Source organism: Bipolaris maydis (assembly GCF_028858645.1).
Source record: "Bipolaris maydis strain C4 unplaced genomic scaffold PSV08scaffold_6, whole genome shotgun sequence".
Lineage (NCBI taxonomy): Eukaryota > Fungi > Ascomycota > Dothideomycetes > Pleosporales > Pleosporaceae > Bipolaris > Bipolaris maydis.
In genome coordinates, this window is record NW_027093862.1 from 1,461,868 (window position 1) to 1,478,791 (window position 16,924).

General features: G+C 51.0%; 5 protein-coding genes across 5 annotated transcripts; 1 reads left to right on the plus strand and 4 right to left on the minus strand.

Moving 5' to 3' along the window:
• Positions 1-417: 417 nt before the first annotated feature.
• On the minus strand, positions 418-2,540 carry PSV08DRAFT_370871 (uncharacterized protein; the record flags this gene model as incomplete). The annotated part of the gene is made up of 3 exons (XM_014226171.1): positions 418-1,503; positions 1,567-2,043; positions 2,196-2,540. The coding sequence occupies 3 exons, from the start codon at positions 2,538-2,540 to the stop codon at positions 418-420; spliced, it is 1,908 nt and encodes a 635-aa protein (XP_014081646.1).
• A 4,357-nt stretch (positions 2,541-6,897) lies between these two features.
• On the minus strand, positions 6,898-8,859 carry PSV08DRAFT_201855 (general substrate transporter). The gene is made up of 2 exons (XM_014226172.2): positions 8,691-8,859; positions 6,898-8,633 (listed from the first exon to the last, which is right to left on the minus strand). The coding sequence occupies exons 1-2, from the start codon at positions 8,786-8,788 to the stop codon at positions 7,118-7,120; spliced, it is 1,614 nt and encodes a 537-aa protein (XP_014081647.1). The 5' UTR covers positions 8,789-8,859; the 3' UTR covers positions 6,898-7,117.
• Positions 8,860-11,248: 2,389 nt separating this feature from the next.
• On the plus strand, positions 11,249-12,727 carry PSV08DRAFT_401615 (dUTPase-like protein). The gene is made up of 3 exons (XM_066093622.1): positions 11,249-11,838; positions 11,950-12,180; positions 12,231-12,727. The coding sequence occupies exons 1-3, from the start codon at positions 11,274-11,276 to the stop codon at positions 12,260-12,262; spliced, it is 828 nt and encodes a 275-aa protein (XP_065949243.1). The 5' UTR covers positions 11,249-11,273; the 3' UTR covers positions 12,263-12,727.
• On the minus strand, positions 12,542-14,247 carry PSV08DRAFT_40767 (Ribokinase-like protein). The gene is made up of 6 exons (XM_014226174.2): positions 14,127-14,247; positions 14,066-14,076; positions 13,936-14,015; positions 13,675-13,887; positions 13,505-13,622; positions 12,542-13,452 (listed from the first exon to the last, which is right to left on the minus strand). Exons 1-6 carry the CDS (start codon positions 14,178-14,180, stop codon positions 12,672-12,674), a joined length of 1,257 nt encoding a protein of 418 aa, XP_014081649.1. The 5' UTR covers positions 14,181-14,247; the 3' UTR covers positions 12,542-12,671.
• PSV08DRAFT_361964 (proliferating cell nuclear antigen, C-terminal domain-containing protein) lies at positions 14,226-16,868 on the minus strand. The gene is made up of 6 exons (XM_066093018.1): positions 16,562-16,868; positions 16,277-16,445; positions 15,403-15,443; positions 14,919-15,348; positions 14,565-14,854; positions 14,226-14,511 (listed from the first exon to the last, which is right to left on the minus strand). Exons 1-6 carry the CDS (start codon positions 16,640-16,642, stop codon positions 14,494-14,496), a joined length of 1,029 nt encoding a protein of 342 aa, XP_065949244.1. The 5' UTR covers positions 16,643-16,868; the 3' UTR covers positions 14,226-14,493.
• Positions 16,869-16,924: the final 56 nt, after the last annotated feature.

A 16,924-nucleotide genomic window follows, 5' to 3' on the forward strand; every position in this document is an offset into this window, starting at 1 on the left:
ACACATGAACGTGACAAGGAAGACGACATTGGAATAATATCGACTGTACTGTGTGCAAAATATGTGATTAATTGGCTGTCACACAAGTTAATTGCGAAATTTGCTAGATACATACATGGTTGTCAAATGCTAATGCCATCTGACTTGCCGCGCCTCTGATCTCAGTTGCTTGGCCCATCCTCATATCCCTCACCCTTCTCTATGCTAGGAACAATGTCTTCACTTCCTGGAATACTATTTTCCTGCAACGCGTGGCCTGTGCTACGTCCGGCTCACCACTAATGGGGCCTAGTAATTTCTGAAAACGGCTTTACTTCTCTCTTACATATATATGGAGTAGAACACCCTAAACGTCCCCGTGTCTGGGCCAATTTCATGCGATCTTTTGCAGGCATTGAGTGTTTTGGCGAGCTTTTCTTATATTCTGCGACGCGTCTCTTGCTCCTCATCATTGATGGACTGGCATATCGCTTGAGCTTCTGCCCTTGGGTCTGGGTGCTTTGCCTTCGCTGAAGCAGCACGTTGTTTTTTCTTCTCAATGAACGCCTCTATCTTAGGGTACTCCAGGTCCAGGTTTTCCTGGTACGGCGTATGTTGTTCGCGGAGTTCCCTGAAAGTATGCCATAGACGTTGCACTTCCAAGTGCGGTGTTGTGCGAAACTCAACACTAAATGTGTTCTCTCCGGGAGGGTAAACCCCAAAACCAGTGTCTGAGCGGTACCACGCTGCGAGGAGAACAGTCAAGAGTGCTTTTCCTACATATGCCCCTTCGTCCTCTACACAATAACAAAGGACAAACGAGCGAAAGCCCCATATCTCATTGCCGTCGCCCAGCACAGCTTCACATGTCGCTAGGAAGAGGCTCATGAACCAACTCGAACCAGGATTGTGGGTCCTTTCAAGCTGGGCTTTGCTTTTTTGAGAGTTCATGGCAAACCCAACATACGACAGTGGAACAGCCAGCGGTGTATCGCCAACAAGTGGCGGAAGAGGCTCCAGCCATTCCTGGCATGCGTTGCAAAAGACCAACACCTGACGGGTACGGTTGCTCGCGTCTTCATCTGCAAACTTTCTGTTGAGGAATTTTCTGCATCCTTCTTTCGCATGCCTGATTTTGCTCTCTGTATGAGCATACTGTTCCTCGACGGCAAAGACGAGATCGATTTCTCTATCTGTGAGATGCTCCTTTGCATACAGCGACTGCCAATGCAGGACTTGTTTCAGCTCGTTGAGAGTGAGCGATCTACCTGTTCTGGTATCGCAGAACGCTCGCATGTATATATATGGAACCTGCGCGGAATAATTTCCCATCCAGGCACTGTTTGGGTGAAACAGCTGCTGGATCTTGTTGTTGCCGGCTAGTGAAGCATGTGCGACATTTCCGCAAATAATTTCTTGGACCAACTCAGCTGGCATGTTGCACAGAAGGCTGAAGGCTTTCATTCGAGATTCTTGCTCAGTCATGCGATTGGTGATGGGCCTGTGTAAATCCACAACTTTGTGCTAAGTGATTGCGGCAAGAACAGCTAAACTGTCTTCACAATGTCTTTGCATTTCCAAACTAACGTCTGGAGCAGCTCCTGCTGAAAGGTTGTATGGCGCTTGTCCCCCAACAGGTTGAAGGCTAGGTTGCGAGCGAGCACTTGATGCGAAAGCTTCAGTTTGCGACGAAGCGTCTCTCATGGCTTTTGGTACCGCGACTACAGGAGCTTTACCAGCTTTAGTCCTCTTAATATCCTCAGCCGACGGCGTAGGCTCGGCATATAAATCACTGGCGGGAAATCTTTGGAAACGAGCATCTGGGTCTTGTCCGTTTTCTGAGCGAATCTGTTCATTTGTGCCCTCAGGAGCGGAGTGGGTGACCTGTAAGTCTCCATGCATCTGCTCACGGGAAGTTTCAAGCATTGCTGCCGACTCATCCAGTCGCGGAGACAAAAGCATTTGCATGCTGTGTTCCATATCTGATTGGGCATTCTGTGACTCTGATTCCCCCAGTGCTGGGAAGAAAGACGTGACAGTAGTAGGCCTTGGGTTTCGGGCAGACTGCGATGAGACAAATATGAGTGAATTTAAACAACAATAGAGGTAAAGCAATGGAAATGCAAACAAATAGTACGGATGTGATGATGAAATGAACGCAGGGGCAACCCAATATAAGCTACAGCAGCTGGGGATAACAATGGACTTTTACTCACCTCGATGAAGCTGATGCAAGGCCCTGAAATTTTGTTCGCGGTTTTTTTTAAACTCTCCACTTTCCATTGCGGAAGCAGACCACTGTTGTCGAACGGTGTTTGTCCCGGTTGATGCTCGACGCTCATGACCGAGTTTTCATTGTTGACGATGAAGTTGGCGATGCCACCTCCCTTCTTGGTTTCTGGCTTTGGCTTCGACGGAGCAGGCTGTGTCGGAGCAGACATGTTCGTCTGCTCAGTGTGCATTCTGGGATCCTTTGTCAGTGATGCAACCGCATGACATCTTCTAGTCACTTGCAACGATGATTTTTCTGGCGACGTTGTCGGCGGTCTCTTGGGTGCCATGGTTGGGAGCTTCCGTGTGGTGGGAGACTGGTGTTGACAGGGGCCAATACAGAAGCAAACAGCAGTCGCCTGCTCACGTATAGGCTAACCTATTTAGTGCGGTTGGAGGATGAAGTGAAAGTGAACGATTACATTTTGATAGGTAGCTCACAACCCATCCTCACGTATTTACATCACCCACATCCTCTGCCTCTTTCAAGTATCAGCGATATCTAGCAGAAGTAGACATGGCCATCTAAGATCCCTTTATTCATTTCACTACATGAATCACCCTAACACTGCGTCCGTTGATGTAAATTAGCTGAATTTCAATCTAAGCTGCTTGGTGGTGAGTTGATACATGTAATATACTTGTAACTTGAAGAAATTAGAGTATATAGCACTACATATGAACCACTCCGATCGTTACTCGCCAGGCCATGGTGGGATCTGAGCAGTACGGCTCCAGTCAAGGGCTGTGGCAGTAGTATAATCCGCCTGGTTGCTGTCCATGGATCAGCCTGTACCTTGAGAGCTTCGGGTGTCACGCATTCTCTTCTTGAGGTTGTTTTCCCTGCGACTGTTGCGCTTGTTGAGAGCCAATTTCTGGAGTGAGACATGCATCGAGAACTTTTGAAACTCTGTTCGTTGTGGTACCTATAGTCATGTCAGTAGAGTGATGAATAACACGGTGATGGTGCGAAGATGGCAACGGGTCGGTGAGCCAGCAGTACGTGGTAAACATACCAATTTCAAGTTTCAGTGGCATATCACTTCTCTTCGAGGCCCTCAGTCGCGTCCCTCTTGGATTACTTGCTCTTGCTCTTCTCACTGGTTATCCTGGCTCCGGATAGATCAGTGGTTTGCCTCATTGTACTCTAGCTACCTGGCGATCCTCTCTTCAGCAAGCTCGCAGCTGCTTAGACAGCGAAAAGAGATGCAACAGCCGTTCCGGACCACACTTTTACAACTACTGAAAACCTGAACGTGTTGTTGAAAGGTGTAGATGTCCGCCTTGCATTTGTTAGTGCATCACTCAAAAACAAGATTGACCGACGAGACGCAACCCATTTTGTTACCATCACGAGCAAGGATATTCATTGTCTAAGTTTGAAACTTGAACGAGATTGCATTCTGCTATGCGGGCAACATTTAGTTATTAAAGCTGCAACATCATCCCAATTGACTTATGAATATTTCTCCAGTCTTCGACATCGGATCAACGTTATTGTCTTGCTATATGCTAAGAAGTTTTCAAGTATCAGAGCAAATAGAAAGAGTGAGATTGGTGAGCAGGCATATCATTCCACTTTCGCTATCAGTCACAAAGCAATGCCATATTTACCAAATCTATCTTTATCTAATGACTAGCAAGTATTCCGCATTGCTACGTCCAGTACTAAGCCGGCACCGCACTAGATATCCTACCGAGCGGATGAGCGTGACTATCCCGCTGATACTCAAGCACCTTATCAGATTAGCAGACGCATACACCCCACACCCGGAGGTATGGTAAGGGTTAGTGTCGCACAGACCAAGGGTCCGAGTACGCCCATATCGGACCTCACCTCTACTAGACATTCGCCTATCTACCAGTCGGAACAAAAATTCATGGAGCATATTCATTTTAAACTGCATGAGATAAGCGGCTATTATGTGTCTTGTTATTCGAACTGGGATTCGGGTCTATGCCCTGTCAAATATCAGTGTCAGTATGTGAAGAAGGTTTATAGTGGTGATGCCGATATTAGATGATACTTCTGCGACGAATACGACTGATTTATTGTTTACTTAGAGTGATTATCTTGATGGAACAGTATCTTCCAGTTTGTAACAATGCATATTCTTCATCGTAATCTCTCTTTTCCGATTGTACAAAAATAACGCAAAGGTTCTAGCGTACGATATCTAAACCACCTCCAATGCCTTCTCATTCCCCAAAATCTCGAGTCATTTTTCGTGAGTCCTAACTAGTAATCGTTTTAATTTTTCTAATTCTGTTAACTAGATAAAAGCCTTGGTTGACTTAAGAATCAGATAGAACAGTGACATTATAACCAGACTTTCTCAACACATCGTTCGAATCTTCTTGATGGAAGCATTGAGGGAGGTACTTTGGGACGATAAACAAAGGTACAGCCACGTCTAGCGTCTTTATCTCCGTTTTCTATACAGGCTCCATCGACGTAGATAAGAAACTCGGATCGGTCAGACTAATGAGTGAAGCGTGGAGCTTGAATCGAGGCGCTTGGCAAACCAGGTACAAAGAGATCTTCTGGGGTATCGTTTGCATTTGGAGGAACAAATCATATTAAATTTGACGCCGGATCAAGAGACGAAAAAATGATTTGGTCGTCTAGGCCACCATGAATAAAGTCAACACCCTCCGGGAATGCACTGCCAAGAACGACACAGACGTCACGCTTAAGAGCGTACAAGATTTGAGGAAAGAAATCAAGAATTGTTGCGTTTACGGTCAATGCTATCTGAAGTAGATACCTCCTCACTAACCCGCATAGCCACGTGATACTATAATCGCTCAATTACTTAGTGACAAAGTTGTCACGATACCCTGAACGGAAGGCCTAAGAAGGCCAAACCTCGGGTTAATGAAGCCACAATTACGTTAGAGTGTATAGTCCCCTCTCAACCTTAAGTAACGCGACACCGCGGTATACAATACCGAATTATAGTATGAAGTGCACAGCACTAAACTGACAGCTCAGGCGTATTTACACATGGTCATCTCTAATAAGGTTCATTTCTCTCCCCTCTTAATCACCGTGAGGCATAGAACCGTCAAAGCGTTTACTATTGGCTCTATATTCTTTCTATCTTCTTGGCTAGCTTGTTTTGGAGTATCATCTCCGGCTCTAACGTTGCCTAGAGCTTGCCTAACGCAACTCGGCAGACATTATCGCTACGATCTTTTGCGTAGCTGTTGATACCCGAATCTAGAACCAACACTATTTCTAGTGGATACTTCCACAAGTATCGTCCCTTTATTGATTCACGTTTGCTTTAATGCTGAGAAATTTGACCCTGTATTCCATCAGGACACAAAACCTTCGCCTGAAAAAGAGGAGCGGATGAAGAAGCTAAGTGATAAATGTGCGATACATACGGATTTTTTTATCCAACTGCGTTGTACCAACTTCACAATCATATTCCTCCATTCCACGATAAGATGCCAAGGAAACTCAGTAACCCGTGACATCTTTCCATCGACCTACTAGAAAGACTATCTAAACTAGCGTTATCTCGCTTTCTCCAGGATACTGCAAGTCCCCGTAGCGTACGCTAAGATAGTACCTCTCGGCATCAAGCAGACAACTCACAGCCCGCCCTTCCTTGTGATAAGCATAATTCCCTCAAAGATATCCGCCGACTCCACCTGCCATGTTCCTACAACATCCAAGATAAGAAAACACAAAAAAAGAAACGGGGGAGGGGCATCAAAAAAGGTCACACGTCATACCACAAGGCCTTACACCCAGAGTACCCCTCTATCCCCAACCCACAAAAACAGCCAAACTAACCAACCGGCCCTACTCACATACCCAATCCCAGAGCAATCCCCAACCCTTACCCCATTCACCGCCCCACCTCCATCCAAAACCCACATACACCCTTCTAGCCTACACACACCTCAACCCAGCGCCAAGCCCCCCATCCCATCCCCACCCTCCCTATCTCCCTCAGCAGGACCCCTCATCCCAAATCCCACCAGATAACCCAAAACCACCCATGCATCCTCCATCCCCTCTCTTTCAGCCTCATCGCCCATTCCCCCCTACCATCCTCCTCTACCTCTCCCTCGTGCCCCCAAGACCATACACACCCAACCAACTCCCCTCGTATCTCGATCCAAGACGTCACAACCCACCCACCCCCGCCCTACGCCACTAAAAAAGGCGGCCCACGCTAGCTAATGCGGGGATCACCTAACCCGTGCGCAGCCCAAAATGTCCTCTAACACACGCCATACCAGACAAGCTAGAGTTACACACATACACACGCACCTAAGGCCTTTCCCGTCCCTTCTGTTTTTTTAGGGCGCCGAAGAGACTAAACCTAGACGAGATAGTGTAGGCGCCTGACGGGAGAGTGAGGCATTTAATATGGGCCGCGGTAATGTTGGGATCGCAATGTGGGTACTGGTATACGTACGTTGGTTGGGAACAAGGGTACATTGCTGGAGGGGGTGGGAAAGATGGTTGGGCGAGGTAGGATTGGAAGAAGGGAAAGTAGGGCGAAATGGGGACTAGCACGGTGAAACGAAACGCTGGGGCAGCTGGGAAATATGATGGAGAAGGGGAGGGACTGGTGATTCAGAAAGCAAGCAGTACGTTGATTTTTCACAAGGAAAGCCAGATTGCGGTGATGGTGAATAAGTGAATTAATTCATTAAAACTTCATAACTCGTGATATTGGAGGTATATATGTAGATAAAACGAAAAAACAACAACGATGCAACTGTATGTTGCCCATTTGCCCTATAAGACATGGTATGTGTTTTTATAAGCTTTCGTGTGAAATGATCAAAAGACACCTGTCTTTTCTCAATTCATATCTGCATCTCTGCAGACTCGAATGCTTTAAACGACAGTCTTCTCGGGGTACTCAGCGTGAGTAGCGCTCCTCTTACGGGAAGCATCAGCCTCGATGTCAGTAAGGCTGGTGCGGCGGTTGTCGGCCTGCATGTCCTGAACGTCCTGGAAGGAGACGGTAGGGACAAAGCCAGGGGACTTCCAGGCCTTGGAGCACTTGCCGTAGAGCTCGTCGACCTGCTCGAGGGAGAGACCCTTGGTCTCGTAGATCATGCCCCAGACGAAGAAGATGCAGATGAAGCAGCATCCGCCCCAGACGAAGAAGACCTTGGCGCCCAGGTTGGCGTTACCGGGGCCGTCATTGACCATGTAAGGGGTGGCGTATCCAATGGCGAAGTTGAGGAGCCAGTTGCTGGCAGTGGTCATGGAGAGAGACTTGGCACGGACCTTGAGAGGGAAGATCTCACCGGTAACGACCCAGGCGACTGGGCCCCAGGAGCAGGCAAAGAAGAAGATGTAGATGCAGACGAATGCGATCAAAGCCTTCTGGGCAGCCATGTTCTCAACACCAGCGACAGTACCGGTAATAGCGACGATGAACTGGCAGACAGCCATACCGATGGCACCGAAGAGGAGGAGGTTGCGGCGACCCCACTTCTCGACAAGGTAGAGACCGGGAAAGGTGGAGCCGACGTTGACGCAAGAAGTAATCATAGTGACAACAAAGGGGTTCTTGATACCAGAGTTCTGGAAGAAGGAAGTACCATAGTAGAAGATGAAGTTGACACCAGTGAGTTGCTGAAGAGACTGGAGTGCGCAACCAGTCGCAAGACGCTTTCCAAGGTTACCACGGAAGCAGTCGGCGTAAGTGGCCTTGCCAAGAGACAGCTCGTACTCGTGGTTGGCAGTGATCTCAGCCAACTCCTCAACAAGGGCAGGGTCGTCAACATTAAGACGGCGAAGGGTAGAAAGAGACTTGGCGGCCTTTTCTGGGTGGCCCTTCTTGATGAACCAACGAGGAGTCTCGGGAAGCCAGATGCAACCAGTGAAGAGGACAATGGCCCATGCGAACTGGACAGCAATAGGAATGCGGTAAGAACCAGTGTCTTGTCTGTCCTTGGTAGCGTTGTCGACGATGGCAGCAAGCAAAAGACCAATGGTAATGGCAAGCTGGTAGCAACCAACAATAGCACCACGAATCCACTTGGGGGCAGTCTCGGATTGGTAGAGAGGAATGGTGGCAGAGATCATACCGACTCCGTAACCAGCGAAGAAACGACCAGCAACAAACAGGGGGATATCAGTAGCAATGGTCTGGAGGATAACACCGAGACAGAAGACAATGTTGCTGGCAACGAGGCCAAGGCGGCGACCGAGGAAATCGGCAGTAGGGGCGGCAGTCAGGGCACCGAAGAAGGTACCGGCGGAGAGGATGGAGACAATGAGCGAGGTCTGATTGGCGGTGACATCGGGAAGGTTGTCCTTGGGGTTGACGTATCCAGTGCTGAACACCTCACGCCAGTGCTTCATTCCCAGGATACCACCAATGGTACCAGTATCATATCTGTAGCTTTGTCAGTGATTGATCTTGATGGATAGAAAAGTTGGAGAGTCTGCATACCCGAAGAGGATACCACCAAAAGCGACAAACAAGCCAACAATGACGGCGGGCGCAGTGGACCCAGCCACGCCCTCGGGTTTCTTCAAAGTCAGACCCATGACTGGAGGTTGATTGTGAGAAAGGGCAGAGTGGTGTTGAGAAAAGACTCGAGCCCAGAGTAAAAGGTGTGTACTCGGATGAAAGGATCTTTGCTTGGGGGGCGGATCAACCCAACTTAAGTACAGATGGAGGAACTCATTCCCATGGGCATGGGATCTCCATGGGCAGCTATCCAGTCCCGGAGACTAGAAGCATGGGGACAATGCGCTAGACGTTTGAGGGGCTAGCGTGCTATTGGGAATAGGTCCGATGAAGCTGGGGACTGCTAGCGTATTGCTTAGTATGTGAGCTAGACCAGACCAGATGAATCCCGCTCGTACGTTGCGGGCCTGCGATTGAGGTCGCCTCTGCATGGTGGAGGAACTAGAAATGCCTCGGCGTGGCAGTAGAAAAGTCGAGGTCCTGCTAGGCGTATCTATGTTTAGCGGTCTCCACGCTGGCGAGTTTGCTGGGACACGATAGTATGCGCGGTGTAGCCCGAGCATCACGGTACGAGAGGCGTACAGACAGACGTAACGTGACAGACGCGGGCTGGCTGTTGAAGCGGGCAATGTCAGTGGCATGGCAGTTGGGTGTTAAGCGAAAAGGTGGCGCCGATGGCGGAAATGGTAGTAGGGCACCACAGCAGTAGCGCAAAACCTTAGGTAGATGTGTATGATCCGACAGGTTGTGCGCGTAGATGGCCTTAGCCGTTGACCTCATCCACACGCAGGCATGCATACAAGCAAGCAGCGACGCGTACGTTTCTGTTTGATCAATGGTGTTGGTGTTGGTAGCGAAGGAGGTGCCACAAGCAGTCATGATGTGCATTACTCGCCAATCACGGGCAAGTGTGTCATGGAACTATACAAGTAGGGATAATAATCGCCCAATTCCTGGCCCGTCTAGGCAGTGTTGCCGTAGAATGGCTGGCGCGTCGGCGTCGGGGTCAAGATGCATGCATGCATGGAACCTTGTGGCAAGAGTCTTCTGGAATACGACTGGGTTTGGTAACTGGTATCGAGGGGAGCGCAGTTACCAGCTGGGAGTCTGTGGCATGACGAAGCGGATGCTCCAAGGGGGCGGGGAGAGAGGGCGTGACAATTTTTTTTTGCTTCTGGCCATCCCAAGGGCGCGTGAGAACGACGGGGCTGGTGGGGTACATTAGTTCTCTCCAGACCCCGTGAGGCTCAACAAGCTCTGCATGGCGCGCTTGGGGCTGCGAAAGCCAAGTGCCAGCCAACCACGACGGTCGGCGGCCGTGGCGTGCGACCGGGCATGTAGCGCTTGGCCAAACTATCGGGAAGATTTTGTCACACTAACAGGTCTCGAGGCAAAATTTTCTATCCTGTCCAGGACCGGCCACGCCGCTGCGGCTCAAATTTAGTATCCACTCGACACCGTGCGCCTGGAACAGCAGACGCAGACGGCTGGTCAGGTGCGGCTTGGACGTCTGATGCCTGTCCGACTGTGCAAGCTAATTTCGGTCTGGAGAAGACGAAAGCGGCCATAGTGCGACGTGGAGAGTGCGGAACCCGAGTGCGGAGGGGGGCGGGCATGGAGTGACAGATTTCGCGGGGATCGTGAGATTGACGTCTGGAGAAGCAAAGGTGGTTGTGACGAGAGGGAACATGTCGTAGGCAGTCAGCAGTGTGCTGCGAACGTCCATTGCATGCGGACTGTACGTGCAACTTGGCTGTATTTCAAGCCTGGCCACTAAGCTCATTACCCGTGGCTTGGCCTCATCTTGTCGGAGTCGGCTTTTGCTGTCCTTGAGGCCAGGACCGGAGCCGGAGCAGCTGACTCGCCTCGTCTCTCCATCTGTCTTGCTGTTCCCCATCACGGCATGTGTCCCGGCACCCAACTGCCGGTGCCTGTGTGGCAGGCGTACAACACCTGTCGGCGTCCTCACCCTCTCGAGCAGCCTCAAAACATGCTGGTGACTGCGCAGAATCGGATGCCGGGAAGCGGCTCAGACGGAACCTAATCTGATCGACACACGCGCACGCCACGATCCTTGGAGGCCTTGTGCGGCTCTTTGATCATGCCAGAGTCACATGTCGTCCCAGTGGCAATGGTCACGCGCAGCGTGGGAAGCCCAAGGTACCAAAGTATCCCTTGAACGCGTGACTGCTGATGCGATGCTGATGCTGGAAGCTGTAAGGACTGCTTAGCACTGCTTGCTACTGTGGTCCCCACATGAAGCTGAAACGCAGGCCGAGGTACCAGTGCCAGTCACAGTAGGATCGGCATCCCAGAGCTGGGAATTCGTATACGCTATCGACTGGCGTTCCGAAGGGCCAACAGAACCGTTTGAAAGCAACGGCACGGCCACTAGACCACGCTGTAACCTGGTCGCTCGGCCTCTCTCCCCTTCGGGCGCACCGAACCAGGTCTACGTCATCGCAATGTGGACTTGGCAAATTACTTTGATGCAGCAAGAAACAACGAGAAAATAGACAATTGCACAATGGGTGAAGGTCAAGAAGAAGAAAATGGTGGTGGATGAACAAGACGACAACAGACGGTGACGCGCCACGTCTCCCTCCCCGAACCCCACCAAAAAAACGCGTCCAACCCCCCCCCCCCCCCTTCTCACCGCCCCTCCAAACAACAACAATAGCAACGGCAATACCAACGAACAACACAACACGACAACAACACTCAACGCCAACCTCAATGTCCGACACCCCTTTACCCCCCCACTCTCCCCCCAGCCTCCCCGCCTCTCCCCTCCCCAAACGAACAAAAGTAATTTCTCCCTCGCCCCTAACCCAACCCTCCACCCTACCCCGCGGCACAGACTCCGGCCTTGCAACCCCAACGCCCCTCGCAAGCATGTCGTCGGTCCTGCAACCCCCCGCCCCCATTGCGCCCTCAATTGCCGCCGGCGCAGCCGCAGAACAGCAACTGCAAGTCCAGCTGCTGAGCGCAAACGCCAGAGCCCCGACAAAGGGGAGTGCCTTTGCGGCCGGCCACGATCTTTACAGTGCCGTGGATGTCGTGATTCCGGCGAGGGGGCGCAAGTTGGTCGCGACGGATATCAAGATTTCGGTGCCAGTGGGGACGTGTATGTCTATTTCCCTTGCTCTTTCTCTCTCTCTCTCTCTCTCTTTCCCTTCTTTTCGTATGATGGCAATGGAAAAGTGCTTTTCTTTTGCTGATTGGTCACAATGAATAGATGGTAGAGTAGCGCCCCGCTCGGGACTCGCATATAAACACGGCATTGATACCATGGCGGGCGTCATCGATGCGGATTATCGCGGCCCCGTGGGCGTGATACTGGCAAATCTTTCGGACGAGGATTTTGAGATTAAGATTGGGGACCGCATTGCGCAGCTTGTGGTTGAGAAGATTGCCATGCCCAATGTGGTTGTTGTCGAGGAGTTGGAACAGAGTGTTAGGGGGTCCGGTGGGTTTGGAAGCACCGGCGGATTTGGTGCTACTCCTGCTGCTGCTGAGCCGCCGGCGGCGGTGGCGGCGGTGGAGACTGAGGAGAAAAAGGAGTAAAGGATGCTTTTTTGCTGGTCAATTGCACACAATCAGGAAGGGACTCGATGTGGGAGGCATGACCATACTGCCCTCAATTGGGATACAGTTGCACGAGCAGAAGAGTACTGGATACATTACTCGTGTCAATTGACAAGGCAAAATGCTGGAAGCATTCTGTACACTCTTACATCTCCACTGGGTACCCACGCCAGGTAGAGGAGAAGCACTACAATATCGCTCTCAAGAAATGCAGAGAAATCAGTGCCGAATCATATTCTCCAGACACATGCACATACATTATGAGAAAAAAAACCCCTCCCCCAAAAAAAACCCCAGGCTCATACTCAACCCTCGATTTTCCCAATTATATATATGTATAAAATATTCATGCTCAAACCTCCACATGTACATCTACACGCCAACCACCGCCTTGGGCGCAAACCTCTCCACATCGGGCGGCTCCACCAACTCGCTCACGTAGCGCACAACCGTAACCTCACTCGCATTCATAAGGGCCAGGTGCCTCTTCTTAGCGGCCTCGGCTTCCTCCTCCTTACTGCGCACGTCGGCCGCACTGCCCGCAACGCGCTCGTCATACTCGTGCATGCGAGTCAAACACGCGGCCGTGGTCTTGGTCAAGATGGATTGCATGGACGCAAGTACCTTTTGGCAGGCGCGGGCGAGCGGGAGGTGCGTGGCTGGTACGTCGTCGGGCGAGCGCCAGCTGGGGATTGTGTGGAGGGGGCACGCTGGGGTTGAGGCGGCGTGCACGGCTTCGATTAGACGTGGGATGGTGAGGGCGGCGAACATGTCGCCCGTGCCTGAGAAGAAGAGGGGGAGTTGGGGCGTGTCGATGCGGAACAGGCGGGGTTTGTGGTCAGAGGTTGCCGTCGAGCCAATGATGGTTAGGTTTTCAATCTCCGAGTCGTCGTGGACGGGGGTGCTTTGCTGGGGCTTGGGGAGGTGCTCCCAGGTAGAGGGATGTGAAGTTGCTGCGTCGTGGGGTTGGCTGGTGGAAGGCGTGTGGGTTCCGGTGCCGGCTTTTGATACTGGTCTTGAGGATACGGTTTGGTTGTCGCGGGTCAAGCGGAGAGATGTTATGATGACGTGTGGGACTTGGTATTTTCTGTGGAGTACCTCGATTGCGGCTGCGAGAGACTTGAGGTCGGTGATTGAAGTCTCAGAGAGGAGTCTGTAGGTCTTGTAAGCCACAATTTCTATTGCAACCCTCCACGCGCACGCACTCAGCCTCGAACTGGTTGGGTAGAATAAGGTCTGCCTCACGCAGCAATCCCTTGTACTCTGGCACCTCGTCCTCGGGTATGTATAGCTTGCCGTTGTCTCCCATGACCGGGTCAAGCACTGTGTCCCCGTCAGTCTATGTTCTATGACATATGGTTTGATATCCACTCACCCCAGAAGAAGCTGCCAGGCTTTGTACCTGCATTGAACTTGATGTCCCTTCCAATCGTTCCTATCGCTTGTACAGCTTCGGCACTGGGCACATATCCTGTTAGGAGCACGTCGAAGTTGTTAAGGTTCGATTGGCGGAGGCCTTCGTAAAGCTCGAGAATCTCGCCAGCCGACGTTTTCGTGCCTTTGATCTGTTTATACGCCGTGTGATTGCCTACCCGTTGGTCAGTTTGTACCCAAGACACCAACGACTGACACATACTGTAGTGTACGGTATTGATCGCAGAAACGTCGCACCCCAGTGACTGCATGACAAAGGTCGCCATCTTGTTGCCCACATAGCTTAGCTTGCAGTCAGTCGAATGCGCAATCCGTCGCGACATACAACTCACCCGTGTACTACCTGTCGCATGTTAGCTACAAGCACCATAGCTTTGCGCCCATTCCTCTTACGTGGCTGGCGATTGCGAGAACTCGCGTATCCGGAATCAGAGTGTCAGAAGCCATTTTCACAAATAACAGTTGCAAGTAATCAGGGCAAGAGGACGTATGCGCAGGTGGGGTATTTGTTCATGTACTATCGATTTCCGTATCTGAAATTCCGCGGGTACGTATGACGCGACTCGCATGGTGGGGCGGTAACCTTCCTTTAGTTTCCAAAGTGCACAACACCGCTTGCAGACGCCCATTCACGCCGGTGTCGCATGCCATAATCATGAAGCTATTAGACGCTCGACGCACATCAAAGCCATTGCGCCACTTATTCCCTTCATCTATTCTGAAAACATGCCGCTCGTGTGTCAATAAAATCGTAGTTCGTTTAGTCCTCGTCACCAATCTGTGCGTGTAGTTAGCATCACAGTTGTATAGCATGGAAACAATTTCTTTTACCTTGGGTGCAAGGTAAAACCTGAGGTAGCTTTGCTCTTGTAGGCCATACTCGACAAGCAGAGGGACTTCGCTGGACAGGCAGAGCTTGACCTGGTCCGACAGGCCACTAGCCTTGCAGAAGTTGGTCAAGTACTTGAGCGAGAAAGTAAGGGCGACAGGCTCGGTCATGTCAATCGTGACAGACTCGCCTGGCTTGTCTAAGCTGGGATTCTGCTTGAGGATGACAGAGCCCGAGCCAATGTCACCGGAGCAGGCAAATTTGACACCGTCTTTTGAGCACTCAATTGAGACTAAATCAACGTTAGCTCTGCCAACAGTATCTACACATGTCGTCACGAGTCACGTAGGACGTACCTGACTCTGACAATGCACCCAAATCTCTGCAAATACGCTGGAACTCGGCTGAGGGCATCGATATGGTCGCAGCATAGTCTGTGTCGGGGATGCCGAGATGCTCCTGGTCAATGTCCATGAGCTTGATATCGTACTCGCTAATTCGCGAGCTGGTCTTTGTCTCAAAGACAAGGTTGACAACATCGGGAGCATCCTCGGCCTTGATGGTGAGGATGTCTTCGTTTCCAGCAGCGCGGAGCACCTTTGTGAGCGAGCCCAAGTTGATACCAAGGGCAATGTTACGGTCGCAGCGGAAGGGCGAGAAGGCGTCTGACTTGAGCATCATGGACACGAGGGCAACGTGCGAGTTGTCCATGGCTTGGAGCGCAATGCCCATGTCATTGCAGTCGAAGTTGCAGTCTTGGACAAGGTCCTTGATAGCATCGACAACCTAGTACGCGGTTAGAAGGGCTTTTGACTTTTTTTTTTGACAGGGGAAGTGTACCTTCTTCAAGGTGTTTGCCTGTTCTAAGCGTGCCTCAAGCACTGCAAATTGTTAGCTTCGTTGGGTTGTCATGGTGAAGGAGACTCACTCTTGGATTTGGGGTATGATTAGGTGAGAAAGTAGTGCTGAAGGGTATCGTAAACGTCGTGCAAGAAGACAAGTGCGCTCTGTTGTAGAAAGGCAACAATAGATAGAGGGGATCTCAACGCGGGAGCGCGTCAAACACACGCTAAAATATGCACAGATCACCGCATGTTAAAGAGCTGCCAAGAATCCTACGCACGCGATGAACAAACGTGGCAGCTGTCAGGACGATGTTTGGATTCAAAGCACCATGGATGCTTGTCATCTTTATTGTGGGAGCCTTGTTCAAAATACGTCTTGAATCGGTCATGTCAATACGTAAATTTGTTGCAAATTGCACTCTATGAGTTCGCAAGCACGAACTAGCCACGCTTGAGATGAAGAATCCGAATGCTTGATTAGACGGGGTATCATGCTAAAGAAAGGCAAAATGCGGCGGCTGATATCATGAAGCATATCCCGTTACAGGAATGCGGCTCTCAAAGAGGTTTGTGAGGCTTTTTGTCCTCGAAGACAGCTCTGTTCTCTCCCACCCCGACAAGTTTCCAACTTGGACGTAGTTGACCTCCGTCTCACTTGAGCACCTTCCTGGGCTGAGCAAGCTATCTTCAGCGGCCTTCCACCTTTTTGCATCGTCGCAACCGAGTATCTTTTCTTCGACTTCTTGCGAACATTCCTGCATCCATCCCAAAGCTCTACGCCCGCACTAGGCCATAAAACAGTGTCCAAGTCAGCACAAAGCCGCTCAATCCCCCAAAGACATCTCCCAACCACAAATCGCCCAACGGACTATAAAAGTATGCGCTAGGCTTGCCCTCTGTCTTCAGCGCAAATAGCAACGCAGAGACGACTAGCGATGCCAGTAGGTAGAAGATGAAGCCTGCGTAGGATTCGAGGCCTAGTGTGCCAGCGGCGACGCCGAAGAGCGATGCGGTCAGGCTTCGTATATTGGAGATGACCTGTGGCGAGAGTAAGTCTGTGACTACATCGTGCAGGGCAGAGGCGCAGCAGGATAGGCTATGTCGTATGCCAGGCGGCGGCAATGACAAGGTGCCATGGCGATTGATAAGCGTACCTGGGTATTGTGCTGTACGCTGCTTGCAACGATTGGGTTGATGGCGAGCTCTCGCTCCTCGTTCAGCGCTGATGCAGCCATGACGGACAATGCGACTGGGGTTGTGTCGCGGAAGGACAAAGGTATGCTTGTAATCCCACGGACGCTCACGGACGAAAGGGTGGTATGTTCGGCCGTATGCGCGTTTCGGCCGAAGAATGGGTTTAAGCTTGGGCTCGACTGCGGCGGAAATCGAGTGTTACAGATTTGTTGGATGCCCTCAAACGACGGATTCCTGTTCCCGCTCCGATGCTATGGCCGTTGTGATGGGATAGAGGGTGGGTTGCCGGAGTCGAGTGCTGGTAACGCCGGTGCTCCACAATT

Coding starts and splice junctions, on each gene's coding strand:
- PSV08DRAFT_201855 (XM_014226172.2), bottom strand. CDS start 8,788: ATGGGTCTGACTTTGAAGAAACCCGAGGGCGTGGCTGGGTCCACTGCG. Junction 8,634..8,690: donor TTTGGTGGTATCCTCTTCGG/GTATGCAGACTC, acceptor ACAAAGCTACAG/ATATGATACTGGTACCATTG.
- PSV08DRAFT_401615 (XM_066093622.1), top strand. CDS start 11,274: ATGAACAAGACGACAACAGACGGTGACGCGCCACGTCTCCCTCCCCGA. Junction 11,839..11,949: donor TTCGGTGCCAGTGGGGACGT/GTATGTCTATTT, acceptor CACAATGAATAG/ATGGTAGAGTAGCGCCCCGC. Junction 12,181..12,230: donor ACAGAGTGTTAGGGGGTCCG/GTGGGTTTGGAA, acceptor GCTGCTGCTGAG/CCGCCGGCGGCGGTGGCGGC.
- PSV08DRAFT_40767 (XM_014226174.2), bottom strand. CDS start 14,180: ATGGCTTCTGACACTCTGATTCCGGATACGCGAGTTCTCGCAATCGCC. Junction 13,623..13,674: donor GCCTGGCAGCTTCTTCTGGG/GTGAGTGGATAT, acceptor ACGGGGACACAG/TGCTTGACCCGGTCATGGGA. Junction 13,453..13,504: donor CCCAACCAGTTCGAGGCTGA/GTGCGTGCGCGT, acceptor CAAGACCTACAG/ACTCCTCTCTGAGACTTCAA.
- PSV08DRAFT_361964 (XM_066093018.1), bottom strand. CDS start 16,642: ATGGCTGCATCAGCGCTGAACGAGGAGCGAGAGCTCGCCATCAACCCA. Junction 16,446..16,561: donor GCGTACAGCACAATACCCAG/GTACGCTTATCA, acceptor CTCTCGCCACAG/GTCATCTCCAATATACGAAG. Junction 14,855..14,918: donor GGGTGCATTGTCAGAGTCAG/GTACGTCCTACG, acceptor ACGTTGATTTAG/TCTCAATTGAGTGCTCAAAA.